The 24,013-nt window shown below is 46.4% G+C and overlaps 1 protein-coding gene across 1 annotated transcript in view; it reads right to left on the bottom strand.

Annotated features, from left to right (window-relative positions):
* LOC149372276 (synaptogenesis protein syg-2-like) overlaps positions 1–24,013 on the bottom strand; it is a 59,922-nt gene that overhangs the window by 3,255 nt on the left and 32,654 nt on the right. Inside the window, exons 3-7 of the mRNA XM_089581943.1 lie at positions 17,602–17,712; positions 15,942–16,145; positions 13,253–13,549; positions 12,304–12,630; positions 5,827–6,144 (exon numbers count right to left, since the gene is read on the bottom strand). Coding sequence (XP_089438069.1) covers positions 5,827–6,144; positions 12,304–12,630; positions 13,253–13,549; positions 15,942–16,145; positions 17,602–17,712 — 1,257 coding nt within the window. The remainder of the gene's footprint in view (positions 1–5,826; positions 6,145–12,303; positions 12,631–13,252; positions 13,550–15,941; positions 16,146–17,601; positions 17,713–24,013) is intronic.

Raw genomic sequence — 24,013 nt, 5'->3', positions numbered from 1 at the left:
TCAGTAAATCTCTATCGCTAGTCGCTATCGAATCGCAACTTTGTGCGCAAGTCCTGCATGCTGTCTAAGGCAACGCGAGGCTTCCACTCGACGGTGGTCATTCCCAAATGACCATGCTACAGAGTGAAAGCTATACTGGCCACTGTCTTGTGTGGAGTTGTGCCTCCCGTGAATGTCGCCGCCTGTGGTAGCCAACGAAAGACGGCGGATCGTTGAGCTCAACTTGCAAGATGCTGCCCAGCGCGAAGCACGAATTATTCGCTCCGTGCAGAGCCAAGATAGTGACTGGCGTAAAATATTTATAGATAAAATGGCTCGCGCGCGCTAACTCATTCGCCCAGGCAGCCTGCCGCCGAACAAGCGAAGAGTGCTCTCTTGCGGCTTCTATTACCAACAAACCCGTTTCTAACGAAAATTCATGTGTGGAGGATGCACTGCGCGTATGTGGCCAAGCACTCACCATCAGATAGCGCTAATAAACAGTTCTGTCACAGTTCCCGCGGTTTCTACATTTTTGCTCACGCCATTACATAAACATATGCGCTTTCCTAGCAATTTAGGTATGCAGTAAAAAACTGACGGCTGTGCTCTGTGTTTCCCTGCACTATGAACTATGCGAACTTCAGTGTCGGGCCTCTCTTATAGGCAGCAAGAAAGTGAAGCATTTTTCATGGCCTCTCTGTTCCGAAAAAACTTTTTGCGCAACCACATGCATACGTAAGTACACACGTACATAGAAGAAAGCTACACTTGAGTGCAGTAGAGGGTTCGCACTTATTATGCGGTGCGTTAGAGGAAGTGTTTTTTTTTTCTCGTTTTCTTGTTATCTATCAGACTTGAATATCCAGAAGAAGTCCCGCGTCTCACTCAAAGGCGAAGAAAGATAGAGCGACGCAGTGAGTACCAAGGTTAGTAATTGCATTCATCAGCAATGCTTCGTCACTTATCGGCTGGCACGCAGAATACAGAACAGCTGGCCACTAACAGTTATCTAGGCTGCACGCATGGAAAAATCACTTGCGGAGTAAACACACGTCCAGTCCAGAAAACAAACCAGCTCAGTCCGTTCCTTTCAATGTGGCATCCCATTAGTGCGCATATGCTATCGATCATGCATAAGCATGCACTTCGTCAACATCGGCTCTCTCAAGGTGGGCGCTCGACATCTAGATGGGAATAGAGTTCTCGTACTACAGCAACAGCCGTTAAAGGGGGGGATGATGATGATGATGATGATGATGATGATGATGATGATGTTCTCAGGCTTAATGGCACATACCCACAGCGGGGGATTGGCCAGGGTGCATAGCGGATACAAACGCACACATGTACAGGGAATGGAGTATATTTAAAATTTTGGGACGCAGAGCTAGAATTTGTACAAACCAAAAATACGGAGAAGGAAAAGTTGTGAATTCACATTCTAGCAGTTGAATCTACCAGATGAAATTATATAATCGTGAGTATAATCGCACACTAGTTTCAGGGCATATCCCTTGGCGCTTGCCTCGAAGGATAGGAGAATCGGAATAGATAGAGGAAGCCCAAGCCGAGCGAGGGGGACCTCCAAGTAAATTCTACGGAGAGCAGCGAGCCGCCGGCAGGAGAGGAAAAAATGTTCTATAGACTCAATTTCGCCACAAGACTCACAAAGGTTGGATGTCGAACACCCCGATCGGCATAAAGATTTAGCCGCGGTATCTTGCAGCGCAAAAGGGTCATGGACACCTCACATTGCCTCGAACTGCACATCCGCTCACTCCAAGGAAATGCCAGGTGTTGAAAATCCGCTGCAGCGAGGAGAGGCTCAGGGCTCAAGGTTTGGAGACGCTGGAATCGCTGAAAGCGTGCTAGAGTCAAGTAAACGGTATTTGGGACGAAAGGGACAATAGGTCCATCAAGGGCAGACTGTGCTAAAAAATCAGCCCTCTCATTAGAAACAATGCCACAGTGCCCAGGGACCCAGTGAAAGCGTACTTCTGTAACATGTGTAGGAATAAAAAATTGAAGGGAATGGCTCATATGAGTATCCCTCGAGTTTTCGAGCGCTGTCAAAACAGAAAGGTTGTCTGAGAGTATAATAACCCGAATGATACTGCGGGGAATCCTTATTAAGGCCAACTCAATGGCCAGAAGCTCAGCTACAAAAATAGGGGTATAGTCAGGGGCCCGAAATGAGTAGCTCCAATCAAGAGCCCTTGAGTAAATGCCTGTAGCTGCCTTTTCATTTCGCTGAGAGGCATCTGTATAAACGGCAATATGGTTAGGAAAATTCTCTAGGTACTACTCTATGAGCCTATTTAACATACTGGCGGGCAGGTTCTTAGCATTCCTTAATTGGGAGGGTGTTGTCAAAGAAGGCTGCCGTATCAGCCCGCCTGTGGTTGACTAGTACTAAAGATCTCATGGATACAGAAATATCTGACAGCAGAGAATTAGCGAACACCACCTGAGGGAGCTTATACCGAGGCCAGGGAGTACCAAAGAAGAGAGTTGGGTTAGTTGTAAATATAGGGTTAGCCAATCCAGGAACAGGCTCCAAAAAGCCAGTTCTCGTTTCCGATAGTGAAGTGAAAGCGCCCGCGAGATGTCACTCGCGGACAACCTTTTTCAAGCGAAACGCGCTTGAAGACTATTACTGAAGGCTATTAAGTTGGGTGAATTCATTTATGGTTAAGTTTCAAACAGTACTTATGTAAAGAATGCCATCTGAGAAGCTTCTTGGTAATGACGGAGCGCGAATAAGATCACCGCCCACATAACTGACAAAGGCAACGGCAAGAACAGGCAACATCAGACAAGAAAAATTCAAGCTGCATTTGGTTATCCTTAGATTAGCCACTAAAAACCGAATATGTCACATATGGCTGTCTGCCGTTTCCTTTTCTAAAACCAGGCTTGGAGCTCGGAACGTTTCCCACAAGCCAATTGTGCGTTTTAGGACACGGAAAATACGTGTTCTTTCATCGAGTTATGATAATTTATGGGTGGGCTAGTGGCGAATTTATAAAGATAAGCGAGAGTGTGGCTCCTATCTGAGGTAAAACATACCTAATAGCGTTATATGCATGCGTCCAGACTTCCTTGCATGACAATCGTTCCGTTCTAGGAGCGCGAGCAGATCTGACTGCAGCGTTGCGATGCCGTGGGAAAGGATTGCCTCGAGATCCCTTTTCGAACGAGATTGAATTCAACATGAATTTAGTGGATTGCGATTATCCGCCCTGCGTAGCGACGCAGCCCTATACACTTCACCGTGTGTACAGCGAATAAGCGAAATTCGCTTCACATTTTCTTTAATTTGCTTTCTCTTATGCCATTAGAAAGGAAGCTTATAGTTTCTCATTCCATACGCACACCGTACGATAAATACCAGGCCGATCAAACCCCTAAATGAAAGTTCCGTTTTTCGTCTTCCTTTGTATAAAATAGCTTATAAGCCTTGCGAAATTCACTGCGTACCGCAGTTGCTACTCACAGCTCCACTAAGCGAAAAGACATGTAGCCCGAAAAAGAGTTCTCAGTTTCGTACATCCGACGTACGTTGGTGCGATACAATTTCAAGCTCGCATTTTTTTAGTAGATTGATTTCTTTTTCCTGAAGCCGCTACTCAAACCCTAACCCCGGCTCTTGCGTGAGATTTACTTGAAACGACAATAATTGCTAATACCACGCTGCGAAAAATATAACCCAGTTATTCCATATCAAATTCACCTTATATAATTCTCTTAACTTCCCAACTTTTCACGTGCTTTGTGTTTCTGGAAACAAGATTTCTCTTCCTGAGCGTCGCTTGCATCTTAAAGGCAACGAGGGCCTGTACGCCCTCGTTAGCAAAGCATTTTTTTTTTTCAAGCACCAAGTATCGTCAAGCAGCAAAATTTGTTGCAAAGAAAACTCGCAGTAAGGTGCACTAAAAGACGTTTACCCTCTTACTGTTGCGCTATATGCGGTTACGAAAAGCTGCTTAACTCTCTAAAGTGCCCTGGCTGATTACATTTTGGAAAACAGTGCTTTGTCGAGCCCCCTTTTTTTCTCGATGCCAAGCTAACGAATCTGAACCTATGCTTTTAAACGATATCTAAAGCGCACACTGTCGCAAGCGAGCACACAGTCACCAGCTGTTTAGACCAGCTGACGCTGATTGGCGCTCGTATTGAGACGTTTCGCAATATACTCCATTAGTAAAAACGAACTTACTCCATTCGAGTCTCTTTATTTTCAAACTGTTCAAAGAAATGCTTAAGAAACAAAGCGGGAAGCCTTTCAGATAGCAGTTCTATTGCTTCACGTGCACATTTTCTTCTAAAAATCTCGTGAGCCAATTAGAAGCCTGGGCTGATCTCATTTCATTCTTATTTTGCATCATACTTGTTATTCCTGCTTACCCTTTCAGCCACCTTGTTCTGTTGATACGTACGTACATTCTGGCTAATAAAAGGTAATCGTCGCCGGGGCAATACTTCACTTGACTCGCCATTTATTTAATCGGCCAACCAGCTGATAAAATGTTTGATTGATTGATTGATTGATTGATTGATTGATTGATTGATTGATTGATTGATTGATTGATTGATTGATTGATTGATTGATTGATTGATTGATTGATTGATTGATTGATTGATTGATTGATTGATTGATTGATTGATTGATTGATTGTAACATTTACAATACGTTTCTTTTTTCCTGACCCTGGAAAATATTCAACAAGATGGTACATCATCGAAATTCTTTTATTCTCACTCTATATGCCTCAGTCAATGCACGTGGCGCTGATACAAAACGTCAAGGCACAAACTCCTTTTCTGTAAAGTCTTCATTACGGAATGAGAAAAAAGCAGTTTTTGCTAAGCTTCGCTGCTTAGCGCATAAATTTCCGCCAAGAGCCGATTTACTCTGCACTCTGCTGCTTTGCTTTTTTGCTGCATAGCTCAGAGAAGATACAGTAAAGCGCAGAGCAGCTACAGTTAATACAGGCGCGCTATGCTGTGCCCAGTACACACCAAAATGACGGGCGACATTCTGAAGGTCCTTCTTTTTTTTCTTCGTTGCCTTCGAGCACGGCAGGGGCTCCTCTGCGGCATCGAAAACGTTCAGTCTGTCGTGTATAACGGCGGGCGAGAACTTCTCAGTTCTAACTTAGGCCTCGCGATGGTTCTGGCTTCGCGCGAACTCTGGCTCCTACCATCTACGTCCCCTTTTTCTTATCTTAATGGCTCTGTAGCCGCGCCAGCTCTGTGATCGGATTATACTGAAGCTCGGCTCAGGGTAGACTGAGAAAAACGGCTTTCGCAGTAAGAAAATTGCAAAACAGGGTTGTCTGTGATCACAGAGAAATGGATGACATTTAGAGATGATATATTAGAGCGGATGCACTAACCCCTAAGGCCCCGCAGCGGTGGCCTTTTAAATACCGCCAATGGCGCGGCAATCTATTACCCTCAAAATAATGAACCTGTCAGAGCCGTGCCCCGCCTTTCTGGTCCGGTGTTCACAGTTTATCGCTCTTATAGCCATTAATTATGTGCCTGCCAGCCGAGCTTCGCGCTTTCCCAGCAGCAATTCGGATCTGTCATGAGGGTATACATACCTTTACAAGGGTCATGGTCATGTATGAGAGGTTTAACGAGTTACATGAACCATTTACAATTAATGGGGTCACTTGAGCATTAGGGAGACACATAATCCATTAATCTGACCATATTGCCCTATGACCGCTGATGCCGTCACCGATAATGATCAAGTCATTTAGTGCGAAAGGCGCGATCTACACACAGCAATCCTTTCCTATTTGACGCTGTAGAAAACCTGAAGTGGAAACGCACCTGTTGTGTCCACTGCCAGGACGCAGGGACTGCTCTGCGGCCCGACGTTGTTGCGCGCCCGGCAGTAGATGGTCACGTCTCCCGCGGGGGCGAAGGCGCGGTGGGGCACCCTGAGCACGCTCAGCGTGGTGCTGTTGGAGAAAGGGGACGGCAGTGGCAGGGCGCCGCGCTTGGCGGCGGGCTGTTCGCCCTCGGCGTCGCGCACGCTCCACGAGAAGCTCAGCTCGTCGTCGGGCAGCGCCCGGACACTGCAGTGCACCAGCGTCTCGTTGCCACCGGTCGACGGGGAGGACCATATGCGTTCGCAGCGCGGAGAGTCTAGAAGACGGAGAGGTGGGGCGGAAAAAGAAGAGAATGAGAGCGAATTTCTTCCTCGCGTGTAGTTTCTGGCACTTAGTCATGAGCGAGTTTGGTTTGGTTTAGTTTATGGGGTTTAACGTTCCAAAGCGACTGAGGCTATGAGAGACGCCGTAGTGGAGGGCTCCGGAAATTTCGACCACCTGGGGTTCTTTAACGTGCACTGACATCGCACAGTACACGGGCCTCTAGAATTTCTCCTCCAAAGAAATTCTAGCCGCCGCGGCCGGGATCGAACCCGCGTCTTTTGGGTCAGCAGCCGAGCACCATAACCGCTGAGCCACCGCGGCGGCTAGTCATGAGCGAGTGAGTGAATGATTAAGTGTGCGAGTGAGTGAATGATTAAGTGTGTGGGTGAGTAAGTGAGTGAGTGAGTGAGTGAGTGAGTGAGTGAGTGAGTGAGTGAGTGAGTGAGTGAGTGAGTGAGTGAGTGAGTGAGTGAGTGAGTGAGTGAGTGAGTGAGTGAGTGAGTGAGTGATTGGTAGGCTGGCTGACTGACTGACTGACTGACTGACTGGTGAGTGAGTGAGTGAGTGAGTGAGTGAGTGAGTGAGTGAGTGAGTGAGTGAGTGAGTGAGTGAGTGAGTGAGTGAGTGAGTGAGTGAGTGAGTGAGTGAGTGAGTGAGTGAGTGAGTGAGTGAGTGATTGGTAGGCTGGCTGACTGACTGACTGACTGACTGGTGAGTGAGTGAGTGAGTGAGTGAGTGAGTGTGAGTGAGTGAGTGAGTGAGTGAGTGAGTGAGTGAGTGAGTGAGTGAGTGAGTGAGTGAGTGAGTGAGTGAGTGAGTGAGTGAGTGAGTGAGTGAGTGAGTGAGTGAGTGAGTGAGTGAGTGAGTGAATATGTAAGTAGAAGGGTGACTAAGTGAGTGGTGGGTGAGTGAGTGAGTGAGTGAGTAAGTAGGTGAGTGAGTAAGAAGAAGAAGAAAGAAGAGGAAAGAAGGCGAAGAAAGCAAGCGGGCAAGCGGGGCAGGGGCGACTAAAACGTTCGCATCACCGTGACCCGATTTAATTTCCTATTGACATAGGGCTGCTAGCTATAATATTTTCTTAGCAATAAAATTAGAGAAGGTCCTGATGTAGTCCCTGAATACAATACCTCCTTCTGTAAATAATAACTTTTAACCTCCTGTGACCCCCGAACAGATCAAACCTGATTTTATTTCATTTTGAGATGGGAAGAAAGGAGGTATGAGAAAAAGACCGAAAGAGCAAGAAAACAAACCGAATCATCTTTCTTATTGGAAGATAAATTTAAATGATTAATTGCACGCTGAAGTGGAAAGTTTAGAAACACTGGTATTAGGCAGATATTCCAGAGACAGGCTTACCAAACTTTAAATACACGCACATAATGCCTGGCGAAGACACGCGCTTTACTGCTGGTTCACAACCACAGACACATAGACGACGGGCGAAAATCCCGGTGATGAATCCGTGCATCAAGAATGACCGCCGTTTCCTACTCTTCGTCATCCTCTCTTAAACTGAATTTCTGGTTTGGTTTGATTTATGAGGTTTTAACGTCCCAAAGCGACTAAGGCTATGAGAGACGCCGTAGTGGAGGGCTCCGGAAATTTCGACCACCTGGGGTTCTTTAACGTGAACTGAATTTCTCTATTCATGCAACTTAACATAGGATAGCAGTTTATGGCACCACGAGTAGTGGGCTAAAGAGGAGGAATTTGACTTTCTTTCGCACGGTGCTACTTTCTGTTCAAGGCATGGCGTTAATCACGCCACAGTTGTAGTTATTGCCGTTCTGATTCGCACCGGTGGTAAACAGTGAGAACTTGGGGCTCTGCGTCATTGCCCGCCTGTCCATCAGGTGGTTTACCTGCCAAGATGTAGCCGGTGGTAATCAGGCGAGAACCTGAGGCGCTAATTAGGCGGCACAGCCCCTAATCGCACCGAGCTAAGCGGAATGAGCAGCAGCGGTTAGGAGGAGAACCTAATTCGAATGATTCTCGCACAGTAGCTAAACGGAAGAACTAGTTGGGGTGCTAATTAGGTCGCAGCTCCAGCCGACAATTGACGTCATGCTAGTGCACATATCCGCTCTTGGCCTAATTACCCAAATCGACTGACATTTTTTCTCGCCGATTTATATTCCACACGCTATAAACCACTTTCAATCGACAGTAAACAGCGCGTGTGTTGCCTCTTTATGTCGCCCGTGTTCTTTGCGCTGCTTTGCCTATTCCTAATGAACCAACTAGCCCAAATCAGCAGTCTACATTAGTTGCCTCCATGTTGCATTTTACGGGTGGAGTGACAAAGGAAGCTGGGGTACTTTAACTGTCTTCTGTTGTGCACACCTAAATAATACCGTCATTATGAGTTTCAATGACAGAGTCTACTTTTCGACTGCATATAAGGACTGGGAAGAGAACGTCTAGTGTCCAGCATCGCTCAAAGGCAAAAGTGCATGTACTGAAATTTCAGTACAATTGCCAAATTTTGAAAACATCGATCTATGTCCCAGTGCCTCTAAAAAAATGAGCGCCCGATGTAAAAGCCGTACTCTCGTTCAGATCCTTCGAAAGAAATCCAGGCGTACTCAATGCAGCCTGAATGGATTACCGAAAGAGAAAATAAAAGTTGCCGAACTTCTGACCCGAGCAGCTTTCTCACTAAACTGTGCTGCGTTGTAGACGCTACAACCTGACGAAGTCTGCCGGAAGTAAAGTGCAGTTAGGAAGTGGAATTAGCGATTGTCAGTTTTCTCTGCTATGCTATCGACAGGCAAGTAACTGAGTACCACGCTTGGTCGGTTAACACCGTCGCCGGTTAGTGACGAACCAATTTCGGGGGAAAAAAAAGGCTTCGCGAATTCGGATCCTCATTTGCAAGCTCGATACCTAGCTAGAATACATTAAAATACTGCACGTTTTTTGCCAGGCTGCAGAGTATAGGGAACTCGAGACTCCCCAAGCAACGTTTACATCCGCCTCGACGCGTGTGCCCATTCTCTGAATCGACGACGCGAGGACGCTTTCAGTAATCGACTGCACACCTGAGACCCCCTGTTCATTTGAAACGGTGACTTTATTTTCGTTTCGTGTCGGTCGTAGGATGAAGGCACGGCCAACTGTATGTTATTTGAGCAGCTTTAGAGCATGCAGGTAGGAGGGATTCAGTTCGCAGATAATTGTAGTCGAAACATTATCATCTGCAACCGAGTTGTTTAGGCTGTGACCCAGCGGAGCGGTGGCTCAGTGGTTGTGGCGCTCGGCTGCTGACCCGAAAGACGCGGGTTCGACATCGGCCGCGGCGGTCGAATTTCGATGGAGGCCAAATTCTAGAGGCCCGTGTACTGTGCGATGTTTGTGCACGTTAAATAACCCCAGGTGGTCGAAATTTCTGGAGTCCTTCACTACGGCGTCTCTCGTAGCCTGAGACTCTTTGGTAAGTTAAACTGCCATGAACTAGAACTAAACTAGAACCAAACTAAACAAAAATTAAACTATGCTAAAACTAAACTAAACCAGCGGAGTTTTGGATTCAAATTACTCCTGCTACTGCAGCGACTTCAGCTAGCCAAGTAAATCATAGACAGCTGCCCATATTTTACTAGGTGCGCTGCGCCCCATGCCGTCAGCCTATTTCTGAAAATTTCCGGACATGATCGCTCTACCTGTTTCTCGCCATCCCCGAATACGCTCTCCTTCACCAATTACCTGTTCCATTCTTCTAAAGGGTCGGAGGTCCCAGCCATGTCCAAAGCAGTGTTTCCTTTCTACAGCTTAATTTAAGCTAGAATACCATCAGCGCAGATGAAAGCGGTAGCATTACAAACCTCATCGCGAACAAAATCGCGTCCTTGGTCATAAAATTCGCTGACTGCCTGAGGCAAAGTGGTGTCATCAGACTGTAGCTGACATCACTTCTGCTAAAATAATCAACCGCTTCTAATGCTGTCACATTCATCATCATCATCATCATCATCATCATCAGCCTAACTCCGCCCACTGTAGGGCAAAGGCCTCTCCCATGTCTCTCCAATTAACACATAATGAAATTAGGAGCCCCTGTGAATGCTAGTTCTATTCCCTTAAAGGTAAACCAATGTTTTTCCTTTCTGTCAATCTACATGCTGTCTTCGAATTTATCTGCAATTTCATTACGTTATTCTCAAATTTGTAAATCAGTGCTAGCGGTGCATTTATTATTTTTTAATCTTTTATTACGAATGTTAGTAACCTGCTATTCAATACTTAGCAGTTAGCGAGAAATGCTGTCAAATATATTCCTATTTTCCTGTCAATTTTTTTTTCTAATAATCAGGACCTGCTCCGATTTCCTGGCCCAGATGTACACGATGGTTGCATCCATTATGTCACTACCTTTAGTAAGTTGTTTCTCTTTCGAGAGAGTGTTGAAATCTCAAGCAAGAAAAAACATCGCCTACAAGCCAAATAGCGTCAATACTGTCAAACATCAGCAAAAAATAGCGTTTTGCTGTTATTTTCTTTATTTTAGCATTTTGTAGACGACTTGGTGAATCTGCTGTTATTATCACGTGTGTACTTCACAGTTTGCAATAATATTTTGGAACTAACGATCCTTGATTTGATCAAATTTAAAGAGAATCCTCAACTGTGATCGTATTTACTTTCGAAATCAGATATCAGTGGAAATTTGCGAAATAAGCAAATAAATGTACAAATTACGCGCCTGCATCCCCGGGTGCTTATTTATAGACACAAAGAACTGTAAAATTAGCCTGTTTCATTCTTACTTCACTTTCCTTCAGTGTCGAGACTACTGTCAAGACTATAGTAGAAAAACGGAATATTTTGAACGCAATGCACGGATCCAATCATGAGAGATAGGAACAAAAAGTTTTATACATACGCACAGATTTGTTTTCACAGGCGATGTGAGTGCACGTTAAAGAACCCCAGGTGGTCGAAATTTCCGGAGCCCTTCACTACGGCGTCCCTCATAGCTTGAGTTGTTTTGGGACGTTAAACCCCAATAAACCAAACCAAACCAAACGTTTTCGCAGGCGTGGTACACACGTCAATGTGAGATTAAACGACTTCATGCGAGAACCGCTCTAAAACCACACATTCTCTTACGCCGCTATCAACAAGTTTATGCGGCTGGTGACGCAAAGCAGACAACAGGGGTGCTTTTAAAAGTACCCAAGAACTTGTCGTGTGACCACCCGGGCATTTTGAAGACTTTTTCTAGAGGGAAGGAGAGTAATTTTTATTTCTTACAGTCCTGCATCAGATTAATTGCTCTACCTTTTTTTTTAAACGTCTCTATTTCATAGCTCAACCTTGCAGGATTTTTCGTCTAGATCAGTCGCTTTAGTTAGTTCAGTTTAATTATTTTTCATTTATACTTGACATTAAGAATTCTGCTACTGTATAACAATGCATGTCCAAGTCTTCTTCTCCAAAGTGCGTTAAGGCGCTGGGCAAAAATAAATCAGAGGTGGTGAATCAAATTCTACAACCATTGTAGAAAAAACCAGCGCTTACGAACACGGACAGAGGACAAGGGAAACAGACTGACGGCGCTTAACTTACAAGCGCCGTCAGTCTGTTTCCCTTGTTTTCTGTCCGTGTTCGTAAGCGCTGGCTTTTTCTACAATGGATCACCACCAACTCGCCCAATCCTCAGTTCTTCTGAAATTCTACAACATTGATCATTATTACTTATGTTACTCGGTCGAGAAAACAAGATTATGTCTCTAGAAAAAACGAGGCAGGTCAGAGCGCCCCATTGTCAGTCAGCCTTTGCATCTTAAGTTGTTCTACCCGCCGCGGTGGCTCAGTGGTTATGGAGCTCGGCTGCTGACCCGAAAGACGCGGGTTCGATCCCAGCCGCGCCGGCTGAATTTCGATGAAGGCGAAATTCTAGAGGTTCGTGTGCTGTGCGATGTCAGTGCACGTTAAAGAACCCCAGGTGGTCGAAATTTCCGGAGCCCTTCACTACGGCGTCCCTCATAGCCTGAGTCGCTTTGGGACGTTAAACCCGAAAAAACCAAACCAAACCAATGTTAAGTTGTTCTCTGCTATCACCTTAAATAACCCGGAAACTTTTGAGCTGAGAGTGCTGCGGGCAGCCTTAGGCGCTCACTTATATCGCCAGAGCCCGGCCACTCACAGTGGACGGTGAGGTGGACGGTGTTGCTGCGTACGCTGGCCAGAGGGTTGGAGGCCTCGCAGGAGTACGCGCCCGCGTGCGAAGGTCGCACACGTCGCATCACAAGGTACGGGCCGGCTACCAGCGGCGACTGCTGCTGCTGCCGCTGGGAATGGCCGGGGCTGGAGGTCGAGTTGCCCGGATCCAGTGGGAGGCCCCGGTGGAACCACTGGAACACGTCGGCCGCAGGATTGGCCGACGTCAGGCATTCGAGGTACACGTCGCGGCCTTCCTCGATCACGGGCTCGTGAAGACCACGGCCAAGGAGCAGGGTCACGTTGGGAGGGTCTACGGTTAGAAAAATAGCGATGAGTGTATTAGAGGGGGTCAACAACCTTTAATTACACATCACACTCGTAGCCCCGATATAGACCACGGTTCAGAATGAAAGTATTCATGTAATTATAGTGTTCATCTAAAAATGCAAGCACGAGTTTTCCATCGCCTTGTTGGCGCCTCCTAAGCTGTTTTCTTCTAGACTTAAAGCTCATTATGCTTTTCAGGTTCACCTAATAACTAAAAGCAACGCTGACACTCCAGTGCACGGGATGTGTTCCCTTTTATTTTGAAGCCGACCGTACACCCTTCGCGATAGGCTTATGATCCATACTGGAGTGCGAAAAGAGCAGCCAGACGTAAAGGCTGCGCATGAATGAATGCGTCTCCGGCGGGCTTCCTACCGAGGCAGTGGCTACAGTTAACGACCTTATGAGCGAAAGTGTGCGGCTAGAATGCTGCCCAAAGATGGAAGGGGGAGGGTACGCTCTGTTAATGTTGCGTTCTTCTTTGAACGAACTGAATTTAAGGTGCATGCATGGCAGTGCCAGCGACTTATTAGCTGTCCTTTACCTGTAACGACGGATACGCGCAGTTTGTAGAAGCAATGGAACACGGTAATGACGGCACTCACACTGCACGTCAAGTGCCCAGGCGGCCTCCAGGGGCTTCTGTGGCCAGCGTGGGTTGGTGGCCACGCAGCGCACCGTCTTGCCGTGGTCTTGGGCCGTGGGCGTGAGCAGCAGCACGCTGAAGCTGTCGTTCCCGGTGTCCGACTCCTCGTGGAAGAACGGGTCGAGGCGTACGTCGTCCAGCCACCAGCTCAGCTGCGCCGCCGGCCGGGAGCCCAGCGCGCGGCAGTGGAACTCCGCGGGCATGTCGGCGCGCGACGCGTTCTGCACGCTCCACAACCGCGTCGACAGAGGTCGCACTGCGAACCACGCCGCGAAGCAGGGGAGATTTGTAAGGGACAGTATCCTACTGCTCGACGGACATCCGTGAGTATGGTGTTGTGTGCCACTTTGCCGCTCCGTCGGGCGCAGGAATGAGCTATGTTTTTTTTTTTTTTGCTTGCCAATTACCGTGATGTACAGAAATAGTACGTCCCCGGAGTAAAGTTTGCAGAACTAAATTTGGGCTGTAAAAAAAATTACTTGTGTCCGCAGCAGGTACAGCCTTTGTAAAAAGTTTGGAGCCCCGGGGGTTTGCTTCTGAGCCACACTGTGTGGTTAGTAATTGGTCTTCAGCGTTCCAAATTTCCTGAAGGTAAGAAGATTTCTGGCCCTACCTGCTAAAATGACTAGGACTAGCACGAATGCTTCAGGAGTCCTATTACAAGGCTTAGAAGCAAACTCTCTGGGCTCTAAAATTTTGACAAAGACTGTACACGGTCGGCAAGGGCTGGGTGTGCAATGTGCGCATAAAACTGTACTTTCACGCTCTGATTATTATGAACCGAACTATATAAGGCAAAAAGGTTTGTCTTTGCTACTGCAAAAAAGAAGGATCTTCATCGTCTTCGGTATTTTCGTTGTTTCTCTCTCTCATCGAGCAGAGACGTTCGCAAGCCGGTTTCAGCGCAGCCATTGACGATAACTGGACAAAGAATCGTTCTACGGTATCCCACCGCCCACTGGCACATTTCTGAGTAGGTCCATACTCTTCGAAATCGGGATAGTAACTTAGTGGCAGAACGGTGGGTCGAAAAATTATAATGCTCTAATTTCAATAGTCTCGGAAGGGAACAGTAGTTCACAATTGGTAGCCAGGTGCTGGAAGTGGTAAGGCAATACATCTACTTAGGGCAGGTAGCGACCGCGAAGGTGAAATAACTATAAGAATTGGGTGGAGCACATTTGGCAGGTTCTCTCAAATCATGAATGGCAGTATACCAATATCCCTCAGAGGGAAGTATACTATAACAGCTTTATCTTACCAACACTCACCTGTGGGACAGAACCGTGGAGGCTAACGAATATGGCTTAACTTAAACTGAGGACAATGCAGCGAGCTATGGGAAGGAAAATGAATGGTGTAACGTTAGGAGACAGGAAGAAAGCAGAGTGGGTTAGCGAAGAAACGTGGGCTTATGACATCCTAATCGAAATCAAGAAGAAATAGGCTTGGGCTGGGCATGTAATGCGAAGGCAGGATAACCGCTGGTCGCTAAGGGCAACATACTGGATTCCAAAAGAAAGTAAGCGCAGTAGGCGGCGGAAGGAAGTTTGCTGGGATGAGATGGCCGCGGTTGGCACAAGACAAGGTAAATTGAAGAGATTTTGGATAGGCCTTTGTCCTGCTGTGGTCGTAGTCAGGCTGATGATGATGATGTCTGTGTAGACCCCCCCGCGCACGCACGCACGCACGCACGCACACACACACACACACACACACACACACACACACACACACACACACACACACACACACACACACACACACACACACACACGAAAATGCATAGGCTGCGAACTGTACGTCAACGTCAGAAATTACGGCAAGTTGGAAAACTAGGTATCAAAGCCAAAAAAACAGTACGCCGATACGAGCGGAGGTTGAGTACATGCAAAATTTTGGCGCCACCTGTTTCTAGTTGGTAGTCTTCTCCATGGTTATTGGGCACAGGCGCAACAGTTTCCGCCAAAGGACTGAACGATTAGCAGCTTAGTGCTCGCATGCCTACTAGCACTCGAAAAAAGTCACGTGGAATGGATGTTTTTTAAAGCAGAGTACCGTAAGCTACTTAATAATACTATTACTTTATTACTATTAGCTCTAGCCTCGGCACATCGTACCTAGTATTATTTCACACGTAACGTGGCTGTCACTAGCTAATGTAAAAAGGAGAATTCACTGCTGCCTTTATTACTTGCAACAGCTTATAGACACAATAAATAAGACTTGCCTTGTGCTGCTGACTGAAGCGCCGTAGTTTTCCAGCAGTGTGCGGCGGTGTGTCGCTAGTGCGAAGTGAATGGCGAAGACGTCGCTTCAATCGTCCTTATTTCTCGACTAGAATCCAGAAAGAGCCCTAAACGTCACTGGCCTCTGGGGGTGCTTCTGGAAGACCTAAACCTCGGTTCACACAGTCTCAATACACCGCTCAGTATTAACGAGCAAAGTGACAATCAACCCACGAATTGAGTGTCGTCTGCTTCAAGTTCCAGAAACGTGGCCGTTAGAGCAACGGCTTCCCTCGAGGGGACCGGAGTTCTCAATCAAAGAAAATCTCCTGACCACGCATACTTTTCGATCAAGTAAACTTTGCTTGACCACGCGGCGTTTCATGATCTAATCGGCTTTTCTGCCGTGAAGTGACTCACGGTTCATGTCGATGGAGAAGGAGCTGTTTAGAGGCTCGGGCATCTCCTCCACTGTGCATATAAAGATTTCTAGGAGGAGCTCTCTTCCCAGCGACCCGACGCGGAGGGTGCTTCGAGTTAAGTTGCCTTCGCGGGCGTATTCCTCCTTCGCTTGCGAGAGCTTGTAGCCGCTCCCGGACCAGACGAGCTTCGGTGGCGGCTCTCCTGGGTGAAAAAAAAAAAAAAGAAACAGTTCGTCTCAACGCGAGAACGTGTGAATGCATTGAAAGTGGTGGCCCAACAGCGGAGCTGTGCAAGTTCAGAATTTTACTTCCTTGTGATGCCGAATGTAGTTGTCACGGTTTGAAGAACAGACACAAATAAGTGTGTTAATTAGCAGAGGACTTGAAATCCGGGTCACTTGGTCACTTGGTACATGATGAAGAGGAGAACCAGTCAAAAGGAACAAGGAAAAGAAAAGACATACACCATGACTGGGCTAGCAACTGTGATTTAATGAAAACAGCAACATCACAGCAAGGCCATGTTTATTGTCTAAACTCCAAACTCGCTTAATAAAAACAAAACGCAAATTTAGACGCGAGTCAAGTCTCATAAAACTTGGAATTTTTAGAAAGCTCATGCAGGTGTTTGACACCGTGCATGTTCGTACAACTTTCAACGAAACTTTAGCTGGCAGCTGTTCATCTATTAATGTATAAGTGTGGAAGTTTTCCAGGCAGTGATCGTTATTTCATAAAACCTCGAGCGTGAAAAGGCCCCAGTTTAGAATGTCAGCGCTGTCTGCTGTAGCCTGACAAAAATGCTAAGCAGTACTGGTCACCTTCGGTAGCTGCGAGGGTGACCCGTATGCTATGTCCGGAGCGCTGGCGGATCGAAAAAAAAAGCATGATTAACGTTGCCTCATCCTACTGAATAAATTCGAGAACCATCTAGGTTATGTTTACACGGTCCAGACAGAGCTGGTAGGGCATGCGAGATATTCAAAAGCGCTAAATGCCGCAGGATATGGGCACACCCGATTAAAAAAGCAATCCCAGCAACGTTTCAGAACATAAGCTTATCTATAATGAAAGCCTATGGCTATGCTTCAGAAAACACCTATCAGGCCCCACTTGGGGATCATAGGATTCAGTGAGGTTAGAAGGACTGGTAAAGGATTCAGATTGTTTACTAACGGGCATGCCTTACAGGCTAAAAAGTGGATTTTTTCATTCATAACACCTTAAGCAATAATGAGAGGGTAACAGGAACAGTAATAAATCAAAATAACAGCTACAGATTGAGGGTAGTTTAAGGTAGTCCAAGCATACACGAAATATACAGGTCGTCAATTAAGCCGCGTCGTATATAAACGCTGAGACATGGACGTATCTGTTACAAAAACATGACCAGAGAAACAGCTAGCTGCTCTTCGATAGGCTTAAATGTGCAACATGCAGTAGTGCTCGGAGGTTTAGAAAATGAGCTTGACAACAGTTTGAAGCGCTGATCGATCAGTGCCGTAGATCCTCTCAACATTCACTCGTTAAACCGATATCGATCGGACATTAGGCCACGTCGACAGCGGTAACAAAACAAACCTCACAATGTCAACAGTTCTCAGCGCATAGAAGGACAATAACGGCCAATCAGAGCAAGAATGACAAAAATAATTCACCTCCGCGCACTTCGCATGAAATGGCCAGGCTGATGTCTTCATCGTATGGCTCTGTGACGCCGTGCAGAACGACGCCACTGGCGTCGCGGATGACGGGAGCACTGGGCGGCTCTGAAAAAAACAGAATGATCACAAGAAAAACATGAGGGTGCTTGGGATTCGACCTCACCGGTTAAAATCGATATAAAGTTCGATAAAAATATAAAAAAACGTGAAAAAACTTTATTCGCTCTTTATAATAAGAAAAAAAGAAACAGAAATGGAGCCCCAAGTTGTACATTGCAATGTACAGGGCGACGTATAAAAGAGTATACTTCCAAGACCTGATGCCCCCCAAAAGTGCACAGATCAATCTATGTAAATGTACTTCGTCGACTCGGCGTTTTCCTTTCTTCTCCGGCAATTAGCTTGAGCAAAATACAATAGTTGAGGCAGACGCTGTGTGAAATGTAAATCAAACTAATAAAGGTAATATTGGTAGACGGAACGAGAGGAACGTGAGTTAATTTCTTTAGATTATTTCATTTTTCCTCAGAAACATTCTGGGAGAGTCCCTCGGATAAAAATGGTTGCAGCGACTTGGTTCAAGAACACAGTCGGCTTTACGCTCTTCTAGCGGAAACTAAGCGGATGAAAACGGAGTTGGCCCCGGCTTGTAATGAGCAAAACAGAGTACCGGTGCACTGCTGGGGTGAGAGAGTGAATTCCAACGGGAGAAAAAGAAATGCAGCCGAGGCGGCCGAAAGTCACGTGGGGAGATGAGGTTAGGAAGCCGCCCTAGTTCTTCGACTACGTGATGAAGATTCTAGAAAGCGCCGCTGGTGGTGAAAGTTCCCCGATGTTGATGGAGACTATGTCGAAAAGAGACGCACTGTGACAAAAGAAGAGAGTGCGCACTTTCACTTGAACGCAGTAGCTTCTAATTTAATATCTTGATAAAATGTTACCCCAACCCACTAGCACTAAGCAGATGGCATCCGGCGGTCCAAGACCCGAGGTGTAAACAGTGTAATGAAAAAGCAGACATGATCCACATAATGTGGACATGCCCTAGCCACAACGACCCAGACGGGAATGTAGAGTCCTGAGGGCTTTAATGGCCAGCCAGAAAGAAGAAGAACAAAAACAAAGACACCCGTGTGGCCCTGGACACCTCTGAATCCGAAGAGATCCCAGCCTGCTGAAAGGGGAGGAAGGTGACGGCGGTCAAGACTCAAGTCTTCATCGCCCTCTGATTCCTTGACGGGTGCAAATAAAGTTATTTCATCATCATCCCTAGAGGGGAAAACACACAGAACGCACCTCTTAGTTGGTGTTTTGTGAGATTTGAAAAGTGCCGCACACAAAGGAGCTCGAGAAACGCATATGACCAGGACTCCATCCTAAAGATGGCACCTTATCCCTGGTCCCAGTGACAATACCGCGACAACAGATTGTCTGAAGCAAAAATATTTAAAGCTAGAGGGGACACTAAAGCAGCGCCTTGAGGGTATGACGCGATAGCGCACGTAATGTGTTATTTCCCATATATGCAGAAGGCCGATCTCTACTTCCCATTCATAGATCCCTGGGAGCCCTCATACCCCTCCTGGCGCCGTGGTGCCGCGGTTAGGCGATGCGCCCCTGTCCTGCGACGGCAAGTGCTCCCAGCGATGGGCCTTGTGCGGCCCAGGTTGCTCTTCCCAAGCGATCAAACATTTAACTGTCACCTGCCACCGTGGGCAGTTTTCTCACTATCCGGTGGGCAGGTTGTGATGACGTCGCAAGGTCACGTGACCTATGTGGCCCACCTGCCTCCAAGGTTGCTCTCTGGGCACCACCTGCCACAGCCATGGCCGTGATTTTTCGCAAACGCCGACACCGGATTTACTGGTAAACGTGGCCTTTAACGCCGTCGCGTCCAAAAAACTGGAGGGACACTTAAAATACACCACAGTCATGCCCGTGATTTTTCGCTCGCAACGCCGACGTTGACAGCGCCAACGCCATATTTTCTGTACAACGGCGCCTTTAACGCTCACGCGTTAAAGTAATGAGCGCAATATCGATTTAAGGAGGATTCGGCACACCAAGACGACGGCCCGCTTTGAGGGTGTACCCTGAAACTGCGGCTGTTGTCGCTGATCGCGACCATAGGCTTCAGGACAAGAATAGTGTTGGGTTGGGGGCGGACTAGCGGTCCTGATTAGCGATTAGCATAAAAAAGTAACATATGCCCGAACTTGCTGAAGCTATTCAAATTACATTCATGAGATGGGCATGCAAATGTGCACATCAATGAGGTTCTTCTGAAAGACATTATGCTTTCCACGAGTACTTTTGTCACCACCTATCAGCAAGAGCTTCCCCGTTTTCATCGTATCAGAAAAAATCTCAAGAGGCGGAACAGGTGCGCATTACGTCCGAATTGTCGATCCTTGTGCCAAGAATAATACTGACGACGGCAAATACGGCACTGAAGTCGTTCTAAATTGTTACACCGCCGTTTCTTCCTGTTTTGCCATTTACACACGGGCACTACTTGTTTGTCACTTCCAAACATAGTCCTCACCTTAATGTGCCCGCTTATATTTGTCGCACCACTTAATACTGCCAAATTAAAAAATACCCAAAAGTACACAGGCATCACCATTTCCCTCTGCGTAATACTTTCCAACGTCAAAATTTAGCACGTTCATTACGAACGGAGCCAGCGTTAACAAGAGCGGCAGTAGAGGAGAATGGACCAAACGAACGCGACGCATAGAAACTAATATCTGTTGACATGCTCCGGAAATGCCCGGGCATCTCCTCCATACACACGTATGCCCTGAGAGAAAAAGTTTACCTCACATCACCATGAGACTTCTTTGGACACTGCTCGGACGCTTGAGTCACTGGCCTCACCAAATCACTTCTGCAGCAAGAGACGCCTGTAACTGAAGCTTTTTGACGGGCGCTGAACAGTACCTGCGGCTAGAAGCTCAGATTACAAAAGTGCGCCTAGTCTAGCGACCAGCGTCTCCTTATTTTCTACTATGAATGCGCTTGCACTGAAAGTGTAAATACGAAACAAAGCCATTGCAAAAGGAAAAATACAGTTCTTGTTTTGTATTGCTTGGTTCAGCGGGGTAGAATTCCTAACATCGATTTCGTTCGTTACTGAGAAGCCGCAGTAGTCTCTCGAAACTTCATGAAATGAGCATGCCAGGAAAAACGCTGCCCGAAGAAACATATTGGTGAAGTTCCAATGTTGTTAGACTTGGCACTTTGTTCTAAGTAGTCACAAGCGTAATCTAGCGGTGATGAAGTAAATCTTAAGAATAAAGACTTCAGGGAACCAGTACATATTCTAGCGAACTGAATGAGATTTTTAAAAAAAGTTCTCCATGGGCACAATAAACACTGAGAGAAAAACACCAAGAGGCGTATTTTCTCATGATCTTTTTTCATGGTTTCGTCGTTTTGTCCCTGATGAGGCGATGATGACGAGTGGTAAATGCAAAGAATGAGTTCAGGAAAGAGTCGCTACAAAACCCAGCCCCATGTGCCACAGACGCAGCCAGTCAAAAGCGCTAAGCCGCCCGTGATTTCCACATTCACGCACATGTTGTTGGCAGCACATTCGAGGAAATTGTGCAGCGTCTAGTATACAAATGTGCTATTCGCTCCAGGCCGAGAAAAAAAAAAAAAACGCCCGCAGCCAACACTCAGAGAGGTAAAAAATCCTGCGCCATGCGCAAATAAAAAAAAAAGGAATTTCGTTTTTGTTTTATTTCCTCAGACGGGAATGGTGAACGGTTGTATGTGCGGTTCGAGAGTGATGCCACAAACAGAAAATTGAAAATCATACGAAGGTGACAACATTAGCGTAAGGTGCCTGCTGCTGACAGCGCGTTCAAGAACGGGTCTTCAAGAGTACGCGCAAAGACAAGTTAGCACAAAAGCAGTGAAAAAAAAAATACTTCGCATCGCGGCGCATTCAAACCCTGAATCGGAAGAAAAGGGAAGCGTGCCATGTAATTCAAGAGGAAAGGCGCAAAACGATGTGAATACGCCATGTAACATTACGCCGATATTTCACCGAAGATGTTCTGCAATATTTGAGTTAGGAGAGCGCTTTTTTCGGCATAGCATTGTTAGTGGTGTAGCTCCTCAGAATAGAGCTAAGGACGTGCTAACTAATAGTCTGTTTAACTAATATTGAATAGGTCACTTTTTAGCTGTTACTGTTTGTCTCTATTTATTGAAAGGCATGTAGCTCACCGTAATTGATATCCATATAAAATTTTAGAATTTCGAATACGCAGTTACCCTCGGCGCTGTGACACAACAAATTTCGGCTATTTGAACAAGTTAAGTACAGTGTAGGTGTTGCTTTGCAAGTAAGCTTTTCGAAAATCCATGTATTTTGACGTGATGACGGAAAAATTTCTTGGGCCCCAGCGCCGAGGGTAACTGCGTTTCCGAAATTCTAAAAACTGTTATCGATATTTCTTAATAAATTAGAGGACTGACGGCGACAGTTCAAAAGTTAACTAGTGAGTAATAGTTAACAATCCTACTAGTTAGCACGTCTCAGCTGTTTTCTGATTTGCTACACCGCTAACAGTGCAACGCTGGAAAAGCGCTCTTCTGACTGAAAAACCATATTTTTAAAAACTGCAGAACATCTTAGGTGAAACACCCAATATACATCTACGTGATTAGCCGCACCCCACGACACAATCGCTAAGTGATTAATATCTGCAAAATCCGTTGACGGGAACACGTCACAGCTAGGGATAAAAAAAGCATTCCGTTTAAATTATATTCTACATATATCTACCTCGTATACATTCCCTTTTCCTCGTGAGAAGCCTGAAAGCTTTTTACATGCCACCTTCATATCGCGCCTGTGTCACGTTTTTCGTGGAAAAAGATAAGTTATTAAATGCTCTGAAACAGCGTAATACACCCTCGTCATTTTATTTTAAAATCACTCCGTGATGTTTTGTTGCGTTTTCAGAGTCAGCGCTGCAAATACGCTGCGGCGCTGTAGCCACGAGGCAGTCATTACTCGAGGAGGTTATGTATACGCCGGGCGTCTTTTCGAAGCGCGGCGAGTGGAGTGGCTGGGCGCGGCCCGAGCATTAATCACGGCTCGGCGACGACAGGCCTGCGCGAAAAATTGCGTCGATTTGAATAACGCTGCTCGAGTAGATCAGCCAGCGCCCAACGGCTTTCGGGCTTCGCTTCGGCGAGCACGGCCCGGTTCGCTTGGCTTCCTCAGACCGCGCCGTGGAGTGCAAGCGTCGAGGTTTCAGAGTGCGCGCTCGCGAACAGGGTCCCTTATGCGCGTACGGAATGGTGCACCCATGCAAACACACTTTTTTATGTGTTGGTGATTACGATAGCGCTGACTGTGTTCACAGCTCTGGTTAGGCCATGACCGTAAGTACAAGTAAAGTCGTGCTTTGTGATTCACATAGACTTGGCGCCTGATGGTATCGGCTAAAGTCCTCCTAAAGAACCTTTTTTATTTGTTTTGTTTTTCAGTGGTCTCTCATTTATACGTCATGCACGCCGTTTCATTTCTCTTCTAAACTTTTTGTTCTTCATTTCTGTGGCTTTGATAACTTCGTAAACGTTCCGACAATTGTTAGCATTTGCTTTGAGGACAAGGGCACTTTCCAGCTGTAATTTACAATGCTCTAGATCACTGCATAAAGGCCAGTTACATAGAGTAATTATAACTCGATTGCGTAAAGGCAGATTAAATGCATTCAGCCTGCGTCACGAGTTGAGTTGAATTGTTGTATGCTACAGGTGGGATTAGCCTTGCTTATTTTGCCGGCTATTGCTCCACCGTAGCGTCACTTGTGTATTAGTAATGTCCTAAAACCGGTCAGATCTGCCCCGCTATGCGCACAGTTACTTATAATAGTATAATCCATTCCCCCAGTCACCATCTATGCACACATTTACTCAGAGCAGAACATAATTCAGTCCAAAAGTCACCATATATACACACATTCAGGCACAGTAGATCATAGTCATTCAGTAGAGTTAGTTCTTGGGCTAGTCGGTTTACTTGATTTACACTCATAGTTTTTCAGCGCAACGGCACACGGCCAAGGAAAAGAAGCAGGAAGAGAAGAAGGACGAACACAGCACTGTGTTCGTCCTGAGATCTCACTGTACTTATTTACGACTAAATGGACGTTTACTAATCTACATGCTCTCAGCCTCACATTGCGCGTCATCCGTACTGTAAGCCTTCGTTGACTCCTTTTTACGCCAGACCGAAACGTTGTGTATGACGCGCAAATTTTCAGTGGCAGACAAGACGGCCCTGTCTTTTTATAGATGTTGACCTGGCACTTGAAAGCACCATGGTGGCTTTTTGTGCTCTGTGCGAACGCCAGAATTTAGAGCCAACTGCGAGATGCTT

Source organism: Amblyomma mixtum, chromosome 1, assembly GCF_055824585.1.
Source record: "Amblyomma mixtum isolate Tamu chromosome 1, ASM5582458v1, whole genome shotgun sequence".
NCBI classification, from domain to species: domain Eukaryota; kingdom Metazoa; phylum Arthropoda; class Arachnida; order Ixodida; family Ixodidae; genus Amblyomma; species Amblyomma mixtum.
This window is presented reverse-complemented; position numbering and strand designations above follow the sequence as displayed.